Genomic DNA, 21,157 nt, shown 5'->3' with positions numbered 1-21,157 from the left:
TGTGGTATGTTCAATATGAAAAAAAAAGATTGGATTCAAGCCGATTGGCCACTCTTTAAGGGCCACAAAATGAGCACCAATGATGATGGGTGTTTAAAACCTGTGGATTTGGAAACTGGAGGTGCTCCTGAGTAGAATGGACCCCCCTTTTACTGCGACACAATGTACAAGCAATTATGAATGATGCAATATGTATGTCTAATATGAAAAACGTACTGAACATCATTCAATAAGAATGGGCTAAATAACACTGGGATATTATTAAATGTTATATATTATTATTATATTATTATTTATGTTATACAATTTATAGTACAATTATAGTTTAAAAAATATATATATTTCACCTTTATTTAACCAGGTAGGCTAGTTGAGAACAAGTTCTCATTTGCAACTGCGACCTGGCCAAGATAAAGCATAGCAGTGTGAACAGACAACACAGAGTTGTTATTATATATATATATATTTTTTTATGTATGACCTTAGCGGCCTATAGGCCTACTATATAATAATAATTATTAACAGTGGCATTATAACGAATGTTTTGTTTGAATTACTGGTGTTACCAAAATAACTATAACTATCTAGTGATCATTACTTCCAATACTGTTTACAATATCGGCAATGCTATAATATTATTTGTGCCACTAAAATGTTTATATAGTCAAACAAAATTCTAAGTCTGTTAACATTTCCTAATAAAAATGTTACAAAAGAAAAAGCTTAGTTGTGGGACTTTTATTTCGAAGGGAAATCGCCGAGTTAAACGCCTTATTCCTGCTTGGTCTTGCTTATTTTTGCTGGCTTCTCAGCGCCTCAGAGCTCATCCACGCCACAAAGTAAAATAGGGGGAATTATGACCGCAAGTGATGAAAGTAGTCAACCGTAAATAGAGAAGATTATGCGCAAATGAATTTGAGATCTCATTTTAAAAAATTAGACGAAGCAAAGACAAATAATATGACCACACGTTCAACATCTTTAATATTTTATATATTAATACTTCATATTTTGGAAACCCAAACCTTCTCAGTACAGTTGGACAATATTTCCGGTAAACTTTATTTTGAATCCCAAAATACAACAACTGGAAATGTGTTATTTAGGCTGTGGGCAGGATATACTTAAGTGACGATACTTGAGGCCATGGACGTGTTCGAGAGTATCAAAACGACTTCAGGTGACTGTCGAAGGACTGATCTACATATCAAATTGCATCATAAATTTAAAAATCATTTATATTTGTAGGTCAGACAGTCAGTCACGATTTACCAATGATACATTGCGGTTTTGATACTCTCGAGCACCGCCCATGTGTTATGACCGGCTTTGCCTTGTGGCTATAATCATGTCACCAACATGATACGAATGTCATAACGCATGGACTCCAGTGATTGGCTACCAGCAAGCTATAAACGTGTGATTGGATGTTTTTAACGTTCATTTAAAAAGGGTCCCTGCTTTCTGGAATCTTTGTGACGTCGAACTCTGACATCCGCCCATGGAACGTGAAACTTAAAATTATTAAAGCCCCCATGCAGTCTTTGGATTTTATTTTTAAATCATCAATTTATGTCTAATCAATTACCGCGTGTGTTTTTATAATTTATTTTCACTGCGCCTCCTTGGGCCACTCAGTCTGATCATGAGGTTGTCAGGAAACAAATTTGAATATGAAATTAGATATTTACATACACAGTCCTGATTGGCTGATAGGATGGTCTAGCGCCCATTCTGTTTACTCTTTTTTTTTAAAGGGTGAAAAGGGCACAAGGTATTCAACCTGTCAGTTGTAGCTGGAATTGGACCCTGAAAGTGACCATCTTCCACAGGTGTGCAGGCTACTTTGTCTTGTCATCTAAACAAACATTACATAATGCCTCTTATGTCATTGTTGTATCGTTTTCAATAGGTGCAGGAGCACAACAACCTGTTTATACATTTGGGAATGTTTTCTGCTGTTAAAGGTAAACAAAGCAACCAGACTGCAATGAAAGGTTGTCATTCTTCATAAATTATCATCAGTTATTTACATAAGATAATAAACCGATAGTAAACAAGGTTATGTATCTTCCTTAGAAGTGGTTGTTTTACATGTGCACAAGCTCTGTAAGGTGTTCCTGTGAGAAGAAAAACAGATGATGGTGAAAGTAAGAGTGTGTTGGCTAAACATGATCAGATAAGAAGTCTAGAGCGGCATCGGAGTAGTCATCGAGGGTATAAAGTACAAAAAAATACAAGTGGTTTAATTTACATTGTCATCACCAGCTTTCTCCAACACTGACAATACACATATCCTGTGGTAGGAAAGGTAGAAGAGTTAGTATTTCACGCACACAACTACACTTAGCTTCTCAACAAGAACTTGCTTGGCGGAATCGGTTGTGATATGTGATGAGGAGGGAAAACCTATCGGAGAATAGATCTTCAAGAGGATGGATGGTGACCACTGCTCCTAAACACACTACAAATGTGTTTTTATAATAGTCATACAGTCAATCATAGATAGACCCATAGCCCCTTGAATCGTAACTTCCTTCCTACTAATCGGTTGTAGGGCATGTTTAAACCACTACACTCTGAAAAAAACTATTATAGAACTTTTGTCCCCTTAGCAGAACAATCTTGGGTCTATACAGTGCCTTAGAAAAGTATTCAGACCCCTTGACTTTTTCCACATTTTGTTAGGTTACAGCCTTATTCTAAAATTGATTAAAAATAAAAAAAATTCTCATCAATCTACACACAATGCCTCATAATGACAATGCAAAAACAGTTTTTTAGAAATGTTTGCTAATCTATTTTTAAAAAATAAAAAAGGGAAATATCACATTTGCACAAATATTCAGACCCTTTACTTTAGTTTATTAATTCGACCATTTAAAAAAAAACAAGCACACATAAAACTTAAAAGCCATACATGCATGCACACGAATAAAATCATCGAGGACAACACACAATAAAGTCTGTGACTTACTTCCATTGTGGTCCTCTTGAGACAAGATGGCTGGACAAGATGGAACACAGAATGGCAGTGAAATAATAAAACAAAAACATAGAAGAAGAACATCTATCTCATCAAAAACATAGAAGAAAATCAATCTCATCATTCCAGTTACATCATAAGGGTTATTCATATGGGCACAGAAGACATCAAACATATTTTTACCTTATTTTTAAAGCTGCCCAGAGAGGACATTGTTTTTATAGGCAGAGGCAACTCATTCCATTCTGAGTTCTCCAGTATACAAGACATTACCTTTCCCAGCATTACTCCTGAACCTGTATAAGCACACATAAGCAACACCTGATCTGGTGCTGTGATTGTGTGCATCCCGAAAGCGAGGAAAGTAATCACTTAAATATCTGGGCGCAGGATCATAAATACCCCTGTAAACCAAACCTAGTCTAATCTGGGACACCCTAGCCTCAACAGGCAGCCAGTTTAGTTCCTGAAAGCAGCTCCTGCCTATGTGAGTATGTGGACCCACCTTTAATACCACCCTGATCAGCTTATTCTGGGCTATCTGGAACTTCCCCTTCATAAGTTTAGATAAGCCCCCAAACCAGGAAGTACTAGCATAGTCAAAATAGCATTGAATGAGGGCAGTGGCTAGCACTTTCATGGAGTCCTTATCAAGCAGCTTGGACTTTCTAGCCAAAAACCTAGTCCTGGCATTAACCTTCCCTAGCACCTTATTGGCCATGCTCACACCTCCCAAGATTCCATCAAGGATACATCCCAAGTAGATAACAGAGGTTTTAGTAGTCAGCACCTCACCCCCTAACTCCACTCTGATGTCAGACAACCTACACAATTTAGGTCTGGATCCAAAAATAATTGCTTCATGTTTCCCTAAGTGCAGAGATAGCTTATTATCTCCAAGCCATTTGCTAATGTTAGTAAACTCTGTGATAAGTATGCTCTCCAACATAGTTTTACTTTTGTGAGACACCAGAAGTGTAGAGTCATCCGCATAAAGAAAAAGATGGCAAGAACAAGCATCTTCAATATTATTAATATACAATAAAAACAGCAGAGGCCCAAGCACGCTCCCCAGCGGAACGCCACACTCATTGGTTTTGCCTAAGACATGTAACCATTAACCTCTACTACTTGCTCCCTTCCTGAAAAATAGGACTTTACCCAGCCTAGAGGGATACTTTGTTGAAGTACCTTTGGCAGCGATTACAGCCTGAAGTCTTCTTGGGTATGACACTACAAGCTTGGGACACCTGTATTTGGGGAGTTTCTCCCATTATTTTCTGCAGATCCACTCAGCTCTGTAAGGTTGGATGGGGAGCGTCTCTGCACAGCTATTTTCAGGTCTCTCCAGATATGTTCAAGTCCGGGCTCTGGCTGAGCCACTCGTCCTGAAACCACTCCTGCATCATCTTGGCCGTGTGATTAGGGTCATTGTCCTGTTGGAAGGTGAACCTTCGCCCCAGTCTTAAGTCCTGAGCGCTCTCAAACAGGTTTTCATCAAGGATCTCTCCGTACTTTGCTATGTTCAGCTTTGCCTCGATCATGACTAGTCTTACAGTCCCTGTCACTGAAAAACATCCCCAAAGCATGATGCTGCCACCACCATGCTTCACTGTAGGGATGTTGACAGGTTTCCTCCTGACGTGACGCTTGGTATTCAGGCCAAAGAGTTCAGTCTTGGTTTCATCAGACCAGAGAATCTTGTTTCTCATGGTCTGAGAGTCTTTAGTTGCCTTTTGGAAAAGTCCAAGCGGGTTGTCATGTGCCTTTTACTGAGGAGTGGCTTCCGTCTGGCCACTCTACCATAAAGAGTCTTGGTGGTTCCAAACTTCTTCCATTTAAGAATGATGGAGGCCACTGTGTTCTTGGGCACCTTCAATGTGGCAGACATTTTTTGGTACCCTTCTCCAGATCTGTGCCTCGACACAATCCTGTTTCTGAGCTCTATGGACAATTCCTTTGACATCATGGCTTGGTTTTTGCTCTGACATGCACTGTCAATTGTGGCACCTTATATAAACAGCTGTGTGCCTTTCCAAATCATGTCCAATCAATTTAATTTACCACAGGTGGACTCCAATCAAGTTGTAGAAATATCTCAAGGATGATCAATGGAAACAAGATGCACCTGAGCTCAATTTCGTGTCTCATAGCAAAGGGTCTGAATACTTACGTAAATAAGGTATTGCTGTTTTTTATTTTTAATAAATTAGCAAACAATTCTACAAACCTGTTTTCGCTTTGTCATTGAGGTATTGTGTGTAGATTGCTGAGGATCTTTTTTTATTTAATCAATTTTAGAATAAAGCTGTAACGTAACAAAATGTAGAAAATGTCAATGGGTCTGAATACTTTCCACGGTACATTACTATTTTTCAGTCCATGCCCTTTAACAGACTTAGTAGGAAGTATCAATGGACAGGGGCTACTCGTCTATCTGTGATTGGCAGTGGGACCGATAGAAGACATTTGTACTCATTCCAGGTATCTGGCCTATAGGAGCTTTGTCAGTTTGTGCCGGGGCTACCTGGGCCATAGGAACAGAGTAGTGCTGCAGCTGCTTCCTGTGCTTGGCCCTCCTATGTTGAACATAATAAACGGCTCTCTATCCACCGGATGTGTACCAAACTCACAAAAAGTGGCAGTAATAAAGTTTCTCCAGATAAAGCCAAACCTTGACCCAGAAAATATAAAAAACTATTGGCCTATATCGAATCTCCCATTCCTCTCAAAAAAAATGGGAAAAGCTGTTGCTCAGCAACTCACTGCCTTCCTGAAGACAATGTATACGAAACGCTTCAGTCTGGTTTTAGACCCCATCATAGCACTGAGACTGCACTTGTGAAGGTGATAAATTACCTTTTAATGGCGTCAGACCAAATCAAATCAAATCAAATCAAATTGTATTTGTCACATACACATGGTTAGCAGATGTTAATGCGAGTGTAGCGAAATGCTTGTGCTTCTAGTTCCGACAATGCAGTAATAACGAGCAAGTAATCTAACTAACAATTCCACAAAAAAACTACCGAGGCTCTGGTTTTGATACCATCGATCACCACATTCTTTTGGAGAGATTGGAAACCCAAATTGGTCTCCACGGACAAGTTATGGCCTGGTTTAGATCTTATCTGTTGGAAAGATATCAGTTTGTCTCTAGATTGTTTGTCCTCTGACAAATCAACTGTAAATGTCGGTTTTCCGACATTGTTTTCACTATAAAACTATTTTTTTCACTATATATTTGACCTCTTGGTGATGTCATTCAGAAACAGTGTTAACTTTCACTGCTATGCGGACTACACACAGCTGTATGTTTCGATGAAACATGGTGTGAAGCCCCAAAATTGCCCTCCCTGGAAGCTTGTGTTTCAGACATAAGGAAGAGGATGGCTGCAAATGTTCTACTTTTAAACTCAGACAAAACAGAGATGCTTGTTCTAGGTCCCAAGGAACAAAGAGATCTTCTGTTGAATCTGACAATTAATCTTGATGGTTGTTCAGTCGTCTAAAATAAAACTGTAAAGGACCTCGGCGTTACTCTGGACCCTGATCTCTCTTTTGACGAATATATCAAGACTGTTTCAAGGACAGCTTTTTTCCATCTACGTAACATTGCAAAAATCTTAAACTTTCTGTCCAAAAATTATGCAGAAAAATGAATCCATGCTTTTGTCACTTCTAGGTTAGACTACTGCAATGCTCTACTTTCCAGCTACCAGGATAAAGCACTAAATAAACTTCAGTTCGTGCTAAACACAGCTGTTAGAATCTTGACTAGAACCAAAACATTTGATCATATTACTCAAGTGCTAGCCTTTGTACACTGGCTTCCTGTTAAGACAAGGGCTGATTTCAAGGTTTTACTGCTAACCTACAAAGCATTACATGGGCTTGCTCCTTCCTATCTTTCCGATTTGGTCCCGCTGTACATACCTACAAGTACTCTGCGATCACAAGACGCAGGCCTCCTTACTGTCCCTAGAATTTCTAAACAAACAGTTGGAGGCAGGGCTTTCACCTATAGAGCTCCATTTTTATGGAATGGTCTGCCTATCCATGTGAGAGATGCAGACTCGGTCACATCCTTCATGTCTTTATTGAAGACTCATCTCTTCAGTAGGTCCTATGATTGACTGTAGTCTGGCCCAGTGTGAAGGTGAACTGAAAGGCACTGGAGCAACGAACCGCCCTTGCTGTCTCTGCTTGGCCAGTTCCCCTCTCTGCACTGGGATTCTCTGCCTCAACCCTATTACAGGGGCTGAGTCACTGGCTTACTGGTGCTCTTCCATGCCGTCCCTAGGAGGGGTGCATCACTTGAGTGGGTTGAGTCACTGACGTGATCTTCCGGTCCGGGTTGGCTCCCCCCCTTGGGTTCGTGCCATGGGGGAGTTCTTCATGGGCTATACTCGGCCTTGTCTCAGGATAGTAAGTTGGTGGTTGAATATATCCCTCTAGTGGTGTGGGTGCTGTGCTCTGGAAGTGGGTGGGGTTATATCCTGCCTGTTTGGCCCTGTCTGGGGGTATTGTCGGACTGGGCCAGTGTCTCCCGACCCCTCCTGTCTCAGCCCCCAGTATTTATGCTGCAATAGTTTGTGTCGGGGGGCTAGGGTCAGTCTGTTATATCTGGACTATTTCTCCTGTATTATCCGGTGTCCTGTGTGATTTTTAAGTATGCTCTCTCTAATTCGCTTTTTTCTCTCTCTCTCTCTTGGAGGACCTGAGCCCTAGGACCTTGCTGTCCCCAGTCCACCTGGTTGTGCTGCTGCTTCAGTTTCAACTGTTCTGCCTGCGGCTGTGGAACCCTGACCTGTTCACCGGACGTGCTACCTTGTCCCAGACCTGCTGTTTTCAACCCTCTAGAGACAGCAGAAGCGGTTGAGATACTCTGAATGATCGGCTATGAAAAGCCAACTCACATTTACTCCTGAGGTCCTGACCTGTTGCACCCTCGACAACTACTGTGATTATTATTATTTGACACTGCTGGTCATCTATGAACATTTGAACATCTTGGCCATGTTCTGTTATAAATCTCCACCCGGCACAGCCAGAAGAGGACTGGCCACCCCTCATAGCCTGGTTCCTCTCTATGTTTCTTCCTAGGTTCCGGCCTTTCTAGGGAGTTTTTCCTAGCCACTGTGCTTCTATACCTGCATTGCTTGCTGTTTTAGGCTGGGTTTCTGTACAGCACTTTGTGACATCAGCTGATGTAAGAAGGGCTTTATATATAAATTTGATTGAACACTTTACATGTCAGCTACTACAGCAACTGAAATGACTGCAAAACTTAACAAAGAGCTGCTGTCTTCTTTTAATAAACAATGTAGAAATTGAGCAAGTTGTGTAGTACCGAGGTGACTAAACTGCTTGGAGTAACACTGCTCTACCTTCTTAATGGCACTATCAGCAAGGCAGGTCCTACAGGCCCTAGTTTTGTCGAAACCTGGACTACTGTTCAGTCATGTGGTCAGGTGCCACAAATAGGGACTTTGGAAAATTGCAATTGGCTCAGAATAGGGCAGCACGGCTGACCCTTGGATGTACACCGTGAGCTAATATTAATAATATGAATGTCAATCTCTCCTGGCTCAAAGTAGAAGAGAGATCGACTTCATCACTACTTGTATTTATGAGAGGTATTGACATGTTGAATGCACCGAGCAGTCTGTTTGAACTACTGGTACTGCATACGCCACAAGACATGCCACCAGAGGTCTCTTCATAGTCCCCATGTCCAGAACAGACGATGAGAGGTGCACAGTACTACATAGAGACATGACTACATGGAACTCTATTTCACATCAAGTAACTCATGCCAGCAGTAAAATTAGATTAAAAAAACACCTTATGGAACAGCGGGGACTGTGAAGCAACATAAACATAGGCACAGACACATGCATACACACACACGATAATATAAGCACTATACACACACTTACACATGGATTTTGTACTGTAGATATGTGATAGAGTAGGGGCCTAAGGGCACACAGTGTGTTGGGAAATCTGTTATGAACGTATTGTAATGTTTTTAAAATTGTATAAACTGCCTTAATTTAACTGGACCCCAGGAAGAGTAGCTGCTGCCTTGGCAGGAACTAATGGGGATCCATAATAAACCCCAGGAAGAGTAGCTGCTGCCTTGACAGGAACTGATGGGGATCCATAATAAACCCCAGGAAGAGTAGCTGCTGCCTTGACAGGAACTAATGAGGATCCATAATAAACCCCAGGAAGAGTAGCTGCTGCCTTGGCAGGAACTGATGGGGATCCATAATAAACCCCAGGAAGAGTAGCTGCTGCCTTGGCAGGAACTAATGGGGATCCATAATAAACCCCAGGAAGAGTAGCTGCTGCCTTGGCAGGAACTAATGGGGATCCATAATAAACAGGAACTGATGGGGATCCATAATAAACCCCAGGAAGAGTAGCTGCTGCCTTGGCAGGAACTAATGGGGATCCATAATAAACCCCAGGAAGAGTAGCTGCTGCCTTGGCAGGAACTAATGGGGATCCATAATAAACCCCAGGAAGAGTAGCTGCTGCCTTGGCAGGAACTAATGGGGATCCATAATAAACCCCAGGAAGAGTAGCTGCTGCCTTGGCAGGAACTAATGGGGATCCATAATAAACCCCAGGAAGAGTAGCTGCTGCCTTGACAACAGGAACTAATGGGGATCCATAATAAACCCCAGGAAGAGTAGCTGCTGCCTTGGCAGGAACTAATGGGGATCCATAATAAACCCCAGGAAGAGTAGCTGCTGCCTTGGCAGGAACTACTGGGGATCCATAATAAATACAAATACATTTCTGCATTCGTATGTGAAGCACGTGCATAATGAATCGTACAGTTAACCACTCTGTTGAACAATTCTGTTTATGTCACAGAACTGAGCGGACTATGATTCACTGATATAGTTGGATATTATATTGAGCTTGAATATTACATCGATTTCAAATCTTAAAAGTTGCACGGAAATCTATAAAGGCAGTATTTAAAAATGGAACTTTAAATCATCCTCATGACAGCAAATACAAAAATCCTCTATATAAATATAACTATTTTCTAATATGATATTTCAACAACTATTAAAACAACTGGAATTCCAAATGTTTAAAATATGTAGAAAGTAATCAATACATGTTATATAACATCAACACAAACGAAGTACTGGTTAAAGTCGTAGTAAATAGCTCATTTTAATTTCCGGTTGAAAAACGTTTTGCTACGGTGTGCCCTATGAACACAACCCCGGTGTGACCAATCTAAGTTTTCTACAGCTACATTTCCTTCCCCAGCGGTTCTAGATGTCCCTCTGGGCCTCACCTTCTCTCTCCCTTCCCCTCCCTCAGCCTGCGGTAGTCTCCCCTCCCTCAACCTGCGGAAGTCTCCCCTCCCTCAGCCTTCGGAAGTCTCCCCTCCCTCAGCCTGCGGTCGTCTCCCCTCCCTCAGCCTGCGGTCGTCTCCCCTCCCTCAGCCTGCGGTCGTCTCCCCTCCCTCAGCCTGCGGTCGTCTCCCCTCCCTCAGCCTGCGGTCGTCTCCCCTCCCTCAGCCTGCGGTCGTCTCCCCTCCCTCAGCCTGCGGTCGTCTCCCCTCCCTCAGCCTGCGGTAGTCTCCTCTCCCTCAGCCTGCGGTAGTCTCCTCTCCCTCAGCCTGCGGTAGTCTCCTCTCCCTCAGCCTGCGGTAGTCTCCTCTCCCTCAGCTTGTGATAGTCTCCTCTCCCTCAGCTTGTGATACTCTTCTCAAGGCCATGATAGCGTTGGATATGGTTCTTCAAACTGACATTGTGATTGAAGCACTTCTCACACTGCTGGCACTTGAAGGGCCTCTCCCCTGTGTGGAGGCGCATGTGGGACTTAAGGTGGCTCGCTTGGTTGAAGGACTGTTGGCAGACCTGGCACATGTGGGGCTTCTGCCTTGTGTGAATAATCATGTGCCTCTCCAGATGGTTTTTGTTAGAAAATTCTTTGTAACAAGTGTGGCAGATGTTTCTATTCAGGTTGCTGTGGGTTCGTAGGTGGCTGTTCCTTGCCGTTAGGTCATCAAATTTTTCGGAGCATTCTGAGCACTGGTAGGGAGAGATCTCACCATGATGGCTTTCATCGTGTGTCAGTTTGTCTGACCTGGTTTTGAATGGCTGCAGGCAGAACTTACAGGGGAAAACATGGTCAGGGTGGTGGAGGTGCCTGTGAATCTTGATACCCGTTTCAGTCCTACAGCGCTTACCACAGTCTACACAGTGGAATTTCTTGATCTTGTGCTCACACCAATGGTCCTTCTTGTGAGGAAAGATGCCACAGTCTGTACAGAGCAACCTATGAGGTTTTGTGTTGTGTTCACGTCGTACATGTTCCTTGAAGCTGGCGAGGTCCTCAAACTGCATGTAGAATCGGTCAAATCCAACAGCTTGTTGGACCTCACTCACACACACACCACAGGCGTACAGCTTCTTATGGCGCTGTGTGGTGCAGGCGAGTACAGGCTCGGCTCCACAGTCAGTGCACCACTCCACAAGTCTCTCTTCTTTCTCTGTTCCGCTCTGAGAATTATCAACGTTGGCCTTTTCTGTTAGTCCAGAGGAACCTGCAGTTTCCAAATCCTCAGAAGAATCAGAGTCCACTACAATGTCTTCCTCGTCAGACGGCTCCCACTCGGTCTCATCTGATCTCTCCTGCTTATTCCGCTTCTTGGGCTTTTCGTCCTCCTCACTCTCCTCGTCCGAGGACCGAGCATCATGTTCACACAACTCCTCAGTGATTTCCATAGTCAAGCAAATGTTCTCTAGGTCTGGGTCTCTGTCTTCACATGGCTGGGACCATGTCCCTCCAATTGCCTTAGGAAAGGAAAACAAAATATCATTATTATGGATTAGAGGCATGTCAGAATCTTGTTAAGAATGTTGTGTACAGAGTTTGTATTTCATCGTGTCCACTACATTGTATCCAGTGCATACCCACCTCTTCCTTCAATCCACAGGTTTCCTGGGCAAAAGAGGGCTGGCTCATCCATTTCCTGTGGTGACTGCAGAACGGGCACTTCTGAACGACAGAGAAGCAACCCAGTTCATCCTGGATCCTGGCATCACAATCGCAGCCACACCTCTCGCAGAGCAGGAAGAGCTGCAGCAGACAGACTCTGTTCACACACACATCTGCACTCCTGTAGATGGAGGGGGGGAAGCAACATAGAGGGGTTTTTAAAATCGTACCACAATCTTACAATCTCTAAACACTTCAAAAATTGACAGTCAATGACCAAATACATCTGGGCTGTAGGATTGTTAAGTACCGATAACAAAGAGGTGGTGGGATTATTTGAACGTACTCAGGTGTAATGTCAATGCTGGTTCCAGAATCCTGGACACGGGGACGAGTCAGAACACCTGTGAACATTCACATAGGAACATCACTGTCATTCTATGAGACAGAAATTCTACCTGTCTTCATTGTTACAGTCTAATTGGAAAACTAAGTGGAATAGTCATGGCCAATTTACCACCATTTCTTGAAGTGGAATGAAAAAGATGCCTGTACAATACACCAGTGTTGATATTTTAGAATAATATCAGGTGAGATAAGATCCGAGGAAGGAAGGCAGGTAGAATCCAAAAACTAGACGAAACAGTGACCAGTACAATGCAGAAAACGTTTAGTTAACTATTCAAAGATATTAGCAAAAAAATATATACAAGACAGAAAAACATGATGAAAATGTGAGTGCTGTTTTACCACTGACAAGAATGTGGATAACGCAGAGTTACTTTATACTGACCTTTGTTCTTCCTTCCAGGCAATATTGGAGCCACCTGTATAGACACATCTGTGATCACTTTTCATTGTACAGACATCCCAGTAAACATGTCAATGTCTCCATCTCAAATGGAGCCCTTTATAGTGCCCATAGGGTTCTGATCAAAAGTATAGCCCTGCCCTATATAGGGTGGCATTTGGAACGCATTCAACACGACCTCAACCAGGGATGGCACCATTCATCAGTCTCTACAGTAATGAGGTAGGGCTAGGCTGTGTGTTATATTAAACAGTAACAAATGAAGTGGTTGATATTGCACCGACTCACCTCTGGTGTGATGAGAGCTTCAATACTCTTCAGATACTGTAAAGAAAACACAAAATGTTAGGCTACACATCATGAAATATATTGAGACAAATTACAGACAGTAGCCAACAAGTAACAAAATAGAACTCACTTGATTGAACATGAAATGTATTCCAATATGATTGATATAGACATATAGCCTACTGTTTTATATTTTAATGCAGTCATCTCAGTTCTCGTATAAATTGTTTGTATCAATTGCAAAGACATTGGCAGGTTTTGAATTTGTAGTTAACTTTGTTCTGAAGTCATCGGGGGTCACAGAGACGGATAAAACCCATGTGGTTCTGTTCAGCGGAGATCTTCGGTGTATGAAGTGACGCAGGAAGGCAAAACAACGCACGCCGCACGCCCGTATTTTGATATTGACCACCCACACCAGACGCGATCAGGACATGCAGGTTAAAATATCAAAACTAACTCTGAACCGGCTTTATTAATTTGGGGACAGGTCGAAAAGCATTAAACATTTATGGCAATTTAGCTAGTTAGTTTTCTGTTGCTAGCTAATTTGTCCTGGGATATTGATAAAATAATTTATAAGGTTTAAGATAAAGGATTAAATAATTCTACCCGGAAACTTAACCATTAGGGATTACAGGTTATGTAGCATGGATAAGGAGTAATTAAAATTATTAAACATATGTCCAACTAGGTTGGACTGGGGAGAGAGGAATGTGTGGGTATGCCTAAGAAAACACCTAGAAACAATTAAACTATGGTTGAACCGACCCGGCTATAACTCTGAGAATGTACGATAGGACAGGGAGTACCCCTCCAGGTTTCCTTTATCTGGGGGGGAATGGAACTGTCAACTGATAGTGATAAACTGTGGTGAAAATTCTGGAGAAGAAGATAGCTCTCCTAATGTTAGTGTGCATGTGTGTGCGTAGGTTAGAAGAATGTTATAAAAGGAACATCTTTGTATATGAACGGGAGAGCTCTCGTGAATAAACATTGATTTGACTAATTGTGAGCTGGGAATTCTGTCTGTTTCATTTACACACTCTGGGTTGCAGGCCAATTAGAATAATTGAAAATTATAAACATTGATAATAAAATTCTATATCAGATATAAACAGTGGGTTGTTACTTTGCCTGAAATGCACAAGGTCCTCTATTCCAACAATTAATCCACAGTAAAGAAAGTTAGTTTCTAGTAATCTCTTCTCCTTCAGGCTTCTTCATCGAACTTCATATATGGCGGTTGGAAACCAACTTTAAGGTGCATTACCACCACCAACTGGACTGGAGTCTGGACCTCAGTTCATCTTTCAATCACCCAAGTGGGTATATTTTTTTATTTATCTCTTATTTTACCAGGTAAGTTGACTGAGAACACGTTCTCATTTACAGCAACAACCTGGGGAATAGTTACAGGGGAGAAGAGGGGGATGAATGAGCCAATTGTAAACTGGGGATTATTAGGTGACTAATGGTTTGAGGGCCAGATTGGGAATTTTAGCCAGGACACCGGGGTTAACACCCCTACTCTTACGATAAGTACCATGGGATCTTTAATGACCTCAGAGAGTCAGGACACCCGTTTAACGTCCCATCCGAAAGACGGCACCCTACACAGGGCAGTGTCCCCAATCACTGCCGTGGGGTATTGGGAGATTTTTTTAGACCAGAGGAGAGTGTGCCTCCTACTGGCCCTCCAACACCACTTCCAGCAGCATCTGGTCTCCCATCCAGGGACTGACCACAACCAACCCTGCTTAGCTTCAGAAGCAAGCCAGCGGTGGTATATGCAGGACAACAAAGTATGCATTGTTGAAGACTGAGGGTGGACGGTGTTCCAATTGTGATGGGAATCACGTTCCATAGTTCCCTGGGTGGCCTGTTAGGGTGAAGGAGGTCAAAGTAGGAAGGATCAGGGCTGTCGAGAAGGTGTCCTATGTAGAGGCAGTAAAAATTGAGAAGGTGTCCTGCAGATGTAACAGTATAGAATTTACGTCCCTCGCCCCGACCTGGGCGCGAACCTGGGACGCTCTGCACACGTCAACAGTCACCCTCGAAGCATCATTACCCAACACTCCACAAAAGCCGCAGCCCTTGCAGAGCAAGGGGAACCACTACTTCAAGGTCTCAAGGCAAGTGACGTCACCGATTGAAACGCCACTAGCGCGCACCACAGCTAAATAGCTAGCCATTTCACATCGGCTACACAGAGGCAGTAGAAATTGAGGTGTCCTATACAGAGGCAGTAAAAATGTTCAACGCAACGAGTAGAGATGATGAAGCTATGTCAGTGCCCAACAGGATGTGGATGTCAGTCACTTGAGAGATCCTGAAACACTAATCGTAAAGAAGGTTGATTTTTCTGTTTATTTCGCAGGTGATTAATTGTCAAATTCAAAGTAACAACAAAAAATCTAAGAAACTTGAAATTATTCTGAAAGCAGCTAAACGGTTATTGGATCTTCAGGGTTTCATGGCTGAAACATTGCAGAGAATACCGTCTGAAGTAACGTCTGACTACCGGGAGATTCAACAAGTTTACAATTTCTGATCAGCAAGGCTTGAGCAGAGAGGGTGGAAAATATACTAATTTCAGCAAACTGAGTTGATTTGGCCGATTCATTAAATACAGGACTACAGTGTTTGCTGTAACTAGTTAACTTAGTCTAGGTAAGGCTAGGTTACCTCTAATCGAGATCTTTTCTTCTGTGCTGGTGTTGGTTGATCGGATGTCTTCCGTTTTGTTGTGAAGGAAAACACCGATGGTATAGCGTCCCTTTTTAGCTGCCGTCGATTTGGCTTCCCCATCAATTCAGATTGATAATCCCTCAAATAATCTTCGGGACGAAAATGTTGACTACAGACGCGGATGTTTTGATACTTGGCCACTGGTGTGTTGACATTGTAAATATTATTCTTGATAGCCGCGAGCCATTTACGGCATCGGGGTATATCTCCGGTAGGTAAACTGTGAAAGATTACTCCTTCTTTTTGCGCTTGTTTGTAATTAGCACAGTATGGTACAGAACACCACACGGGCATGATGACAACAATATAGTCTAGAGAAAGTATGAGATTACAGGTTTGACTTCTCCATTTCCACTTCCGGGTCATATCCCCTAATTTTCGGTCGTCAACTAGTTATCACAACCACAAAATGAATAAACCCCGCCTATTTCTAAAATATATCTTCTTAAAACTTCAACCACACTGCTAACTTTATGCCGAACCTTAAATGAAGACCAATAAACTCGTTTTTTGTTTACGATATATATACCGTGCAGACGTTGTGGCTGTGGTAACTAGTGTAGTGACAAACCTGCAAGGCTGGAGCAGAGTAGCCTGGTTGAAGCGCGACAACACGACTCTGTCACTTAACGTAGTTTACAAAGTTACAAATCACGTTGGTTATGCGATGGAATGATTAGCCAGCGTATTATGAAAACGAGTTAGATTTGTTTTAGCTAGAAAAAATAAATAACTGTTCGATAGCTACTGTAGTTACCTCAGCTCGATTTGTTTTCTGCTGCTCTGATGTTGGCTGATCGGATGCCTTCCTCTTTGAAGTGAAGGGGAAAATTGATGGAATAACTTCACTTTTCAACGTGCGACGACCTGGCAAACCCATCAGTTGAGACCTCAGGTCCGTTTCGAAGTCATCTGGGTGAAAGTGCTGGCTACAAACACGGACATTTGGATATTTATCCAGTGCAGTATTCACATCATAGGCTGCGTTCTTTATTGCCGCCAGCCACTGTCGACTACGAGTAATATCTCTGACAGGTAATCGATGAAACGTTACCCCAGCAGCCTGTGCTTGCTTGTAGTTCGCACATCCAGGTACTGAGCACCACACCATGACTAAACTTTAGTTGTCGACACAAAAATAAAAGCTGTTGATCGCCCATTGTTAACTGGATCCACTTGGTTGTTACCACAGCCACAAAGTCATAACCTCCGCCCATTTCTATTTCTCATCAAATTTGATTTTTTACCTTCACCCTGATAACCTTATGCCTAATATATATATATATATATATTTCGACCTAGCTTACAACCAGTAAATGTAGATATCCCGTTCTACAGGTGATGCAGAAACGCTCTTATTTGCGTGTACCCTATTCAACTCGGCAAATTCGCTCTCAATCTCTCTCTAAGGTCTTTATTGGCATGGGAAATATATGTTTACATTGCCAAAGCAAGTGGAATAGACAATAAAGAGAAAGGAAATAAGTAATTAGAAATTAGCAGTAAACATTACTCAAAGTTTTAAAATAATATAGACATTTCAAATGTTATATTGTCTATGTACAGTGTTGTAACATAGTTGAAGTACAACAAATAGTTTAGGTAAGAAAGGGAAAATAAACAGATAAATATAGGTTGTATGGAATGGTTTTTGTGCTCCACTGGTTGCCCTTTTTAGTGGCAACGGGTCAACAAATATCCCCTCTGTGGTGGCACAGTCCTCTCTGAAAAGCCAACTGACACGGACTCCTGAGGTTTTGAACTGTTCCATCACTCTATATCCACTGGGGTTATTTCTTGACCTTGCTGGTAATCTATGCATATCTTGAATAACCATCTTGACTTAATGGCCACATGTACTCAACGTTTCCCCAAGGCACAGCCAGAAGAGGACTTTGCCACCCCCTCCGAGCCTGGTTCTTCTCTAATCTTTCTTCTTAGGTTCCTGTCTTCTGGGGAGTTTTTTCTAGCCACTGTATTTCTGCATCTCAATTGCTCGCTCTTTCATTTTTTGGGGTTGAGTATCTGTAGAGCACTGTAAAGAGGCTTTATAAAATACAATTTGGTTGATCTACTTGTTTGCTTCTGTACCATTTTAAACTGAAGTTATATCACTATACAGCTATTTGCTACTGTACTGTTCATTCTATAGAAGTTGTCTCCAATAAAATGGGTGTGATTTGGAATCCTCAGACACTCTTCTAATAGGACCCCGTGTCATACCAAAGATTTTTTATATGTAACCCAAGATAGACCACAGCCTGTCATTTCCAATGGGAGCAAATGAATCATAGTGGGAAAAACAAGCAAGGATGTGGGCAGAGCCAAACACGAGCTAGCGAGATCCTATAGGCACGTTACAGCATGTATTTGCATATTTCTGTTAGGGAACGCCTACTCTGTGAAGTGCTGGTGCAATATTTAAGTTCGACCTTGCATTCCTTCTAAAGAACAAAAGCCAAAGTCTACAAAAATTTAGTCCACTCTGTTCGTAACAGATTCTAGTTTTGGAAATAGAAAACTATATTGAGATCAAATGTTGCATCGATGAGAAAAATCCATCTCGCTCCATCACCTCACACTGCCGGCCCGTGGCCTTCACCATATTTGGTAGTGAGTGGAAACCCCAACACGATGCTTCACATTTATATGCGGAAGAAAAATATAAACGCAACATGTAACAATTAACGATTTTGATGAGTTACAGTGCATAAGGAAATCAGTCAATTTAAATACATTCAATAGGCTCTAATCTATGGATTCACATTGGCTACCCAGTGAGTGGGAAGCCAGGCCCAGCCAATCAGAATGAGTTATTCCCTACAAAAGGGCTTCATTACAGACAAATCCCCCCCCATTTTTAAGGCAGAACGCTATGGCCACCGCTGTCGAAACTTGTGATTATCATTGAAGGTCTCCATGAAAACACTATACAACTGTACTGTAGGATCTATAAAAAGGTATTTCCTACAAAAAATGGGGGTGATTTGGAATCGTCAGACTACTAATAAGATGCAGTGTCATACCACCAAGTAGAGCCTTTTTTTCCCCCCCCAGCAAAAATCTACTTCCACCGCTGACAAATGTTGGCCTCTATGACAGCACTACACAGCTATCAACAGTACTAACCCTGCTATAGACTTATAACAGAACTATTTATAACAATGTACAGCACATCTACCAATGCACGGATGTGTGTCAAGAGCATCAACTATTTTGTTTCTGAATCCTCAGACCCCTGAATGGGAGCAACATGTGGAACAGTGCCATATAGTGGGATGGGAATTAAACCAGTATTCCAGATATTATTTTATGTATAATATTGAACTTTCAAATATATATTTTCAACTCATTAATAGTTAGCGTTGTTGTTTCGATGTCCCCTTAGTAACACTGTTCATAACGATTTGTTTTTTAAATGGATTGCATATTTATTTCATTTACACACCTTGACAGAGTACCTACTTACAAATAACCACTACTCAACAATAAGCCTCAATACCTCCTAAGATAGCATGAAAAGGGGAGGGTCGGAGAAACAGAACATCTTGAAATAATAAACTACGATTTGTGATTATTGGGTCCAATAAATGGAGGTCTTTTTATTTTTACGTTTTTTTGTGAGATTTGGATCCCCGGTAAATCTCGCTGATTTCACAGCACTGTAGCAGAGAAGATACACTGCTCAAAAAAATAAAGGGAACACTTAAACAACACAATGTAACTCCAAGTCAATCACACTTCTGTGAAATCAAACTGTCCACTTAGGAAGCAACACTGATTGACAATACATTTCACATGCTGTTGTGCAAATGGAATAGACAACAGGTGGAAAATTATAGGCAATTAGCAAGACACCCCCAATAAAGGAGTGGTTCTGCAGGTGGTGACCACAGATCACTTCTCAGTTCCTATGCTTCCTGGCTGATGTTTTGGTCACTTCTGAATGCTGGCAGTGCTTTCACTCTAGTGGTAGCATGAGACAGAGTCTACAACCCACACAAGTGGCTCAGGTAGTGCAGCTCATCCAGGATGGCACATCAATGCGAGCTGTGGCAAGAAGGTTTGCTGTGTCTGTCAGCGTAATGTCCAGAGCATGGAGGCGCTACCAGTAGACAGGCCAGTACATCAGGAGACGTGGAGGAGGCCGTAGGAGGGCAACAACCCAGCAGCAGGACCGCTACCTCCGCCTTTGTGCAAGGAGGAGCAGGAGGAGCACTGCCAGAGCCCTGCAAAATGACCTCCAGCAGGCCACAAATGTGCATGTGTCTGCTCAAACGGTCAGAAAGACTCCATGAGGGTGGTATGAGGGCCCGACGTCCACAGGTGGGGGTTGTGCTTACAGCCCAACACCGTGCAGGACATTTGGCATTTGCCAGAGAACACCAAGACTGGCAAATTCGCTACTGGTGCAATGTGCTCTTCACAGATGAAATCAGGTTCACACTGAGCACGTGACAGAGTCTGGAGACGCCGTGGAGAACGTTCTGCTGCCTGCAACATCCTCCAGCATCACCGGTTTGGCGGTGGGTCAGTCATGGTGTGGCATTTCTTTGGGGGGCGGCACAGCCCACCATGTGCTCGCCAGAGGTAGCCTGACTGCCATTAGGTACTGAGATGAGATCCTCAGACCCCTTGTAAGACAATATGCTGGTGCGGTTGGCCCTGGGTTCCTCCTAATGCAAGACAATGCTAGATCTCATGTGGCTGGAGTGTGTCAGCAGTTCCTGCAAGAGGAAGGCATTGATGCTATGGACTGGCCCGCCCGTTCCCCAGACCTGAATCCAATTGAGCACATCTGGGACATCATGTCTCGCTCCATCCACCAACGCCACGTTGCACCACAGACTGTCCAGGAGTTGGCGGATGCTTTAGTCCAGGTCTGGGAGGAGATCCCTCAGGAGACCATCATCAGGAGCATGCCCAGGCGATGTAGGGAGGTCATACAGGCACATGGAGGCCACACACACTAATGAGCCTCATTTTGACTTGTTTTAAGGACATTACATCAAAGTTGGATCAGCCTGTAGTGTGGTTTTCCACTTTAATTTTGAGTGTGACTCCAAATCCAGACCTCCATGGGTTGATAAATTTGATTTCCATTGATAATTTGTGTGTGATTTTGTTGTCAGTACATTCAACTATGTAAAGAAAAAAGTATTTCATAAGAATATTTCATTCATTCAGATCTAGGATGTGTTATTTTAGTGTTCCCTTTGTTTTTTTGGGCAGTGTTTAACAAACTCCAGCAAACTTTGAGTTGATCATCATCGTTTATTTCCCCATTATATTTTTATTTATTTTACCTTTATTTAACTAGGCAAGTCAGTTAAGAACAA

General features: G+C 42.5%; 1 protein-coding gene across 2 annotated transcripts; it reads right to left on the bottom strand.

Moving 5' to 3' along the window:
- Positions 1 to 9,850: 9,850 nt before the first annotated feature.
- On the bottom strand, positions 9,851 to 17,063 carry LOC112260905 (zinc finger protein 774). 2 transcript variants are annotated; one of them, XM_024436283.2, is made up of 7 exons: positions 16,873 to 17,060; positions 16,576 to 16,747; positions 13,068 to 13,103; positions 12,762 to 12,795; positions 12,315 to 12,372; positions 11,948 to 12,149; positions 9,851 to 11,823 (listed from the first exon to the last, which is right to left on the bottom strand). In XM_024436283.2, exons 2-7 carry the CDS (start codon positions 16,696 to 16,698, stop codon positions 10,714 to 10,716), a joined length of 1,563 nt encoding a protein of 520 aa, XP_024292051.1. In that variant the 5' UTR covers positions 16,699 to 16,747; positions 16,873 to 17,060; the 3' UTR covers positions 9,851 to 10,713. The 2 variants fall into 2 exon arrangements, with proteins under 2 accessions (XP_024292051.1, XP_024292050.1); XM_024436282.2 differs by having other exon boundaries at positions 16,576 to 17,063.
- Between the last annotated feature and the right edge of the window lie 4,094 nt (positions 17,064 to 21,157).

The sequence above is a fragment of the Oncorhynchus tshawytscha genome, linkage group LG10, assembly GCF_018296145.1.
Source record: "Oncorhynchus tshawytscha isolate Ot180627B linkage group LG10, Otsh_v2.0, whole genome shotgun sequence".
NCBI classification, from domain to species: domain Eukaryota; kingdom Metazoa; phylum Chordata; class Actinopteri; order Salmoniformes; family Salmonidae; genus Oncorhynchus; species Oncorhynchus tshawytscha.
The sequence above is the reverse complement of the archived record's forward strand: the minus strand, read 5'-3'. Positions and strand labels throughout refer to the sequence as shown.

Excerpts from the sequence above, each read along its gene's own strand:
- LOC112260905 (XM_024436282.2), bottom strand. The coding sequence starts at position 16,929 with ATGGTGTGGTGCTCAGTACCTGGATGTGCGAACTACAAGCAAGCACAG. Across the intron at positions 12,796-13,067 it reads AAGCTCTCATCACACCAGAG|GTGGCTCCAATATTGCCTGG; the intron begins GTGAGTCGGTGC and ends GTGTCTATACAG. Across the intron at positions 11,824-11,947 it reads CCTGTGGATTGAAGGAAGAG|GCAATTGGAGGGACATGGTC; the intron begins GTGGGTATGCAC and ends TCCTTTCCTAAG.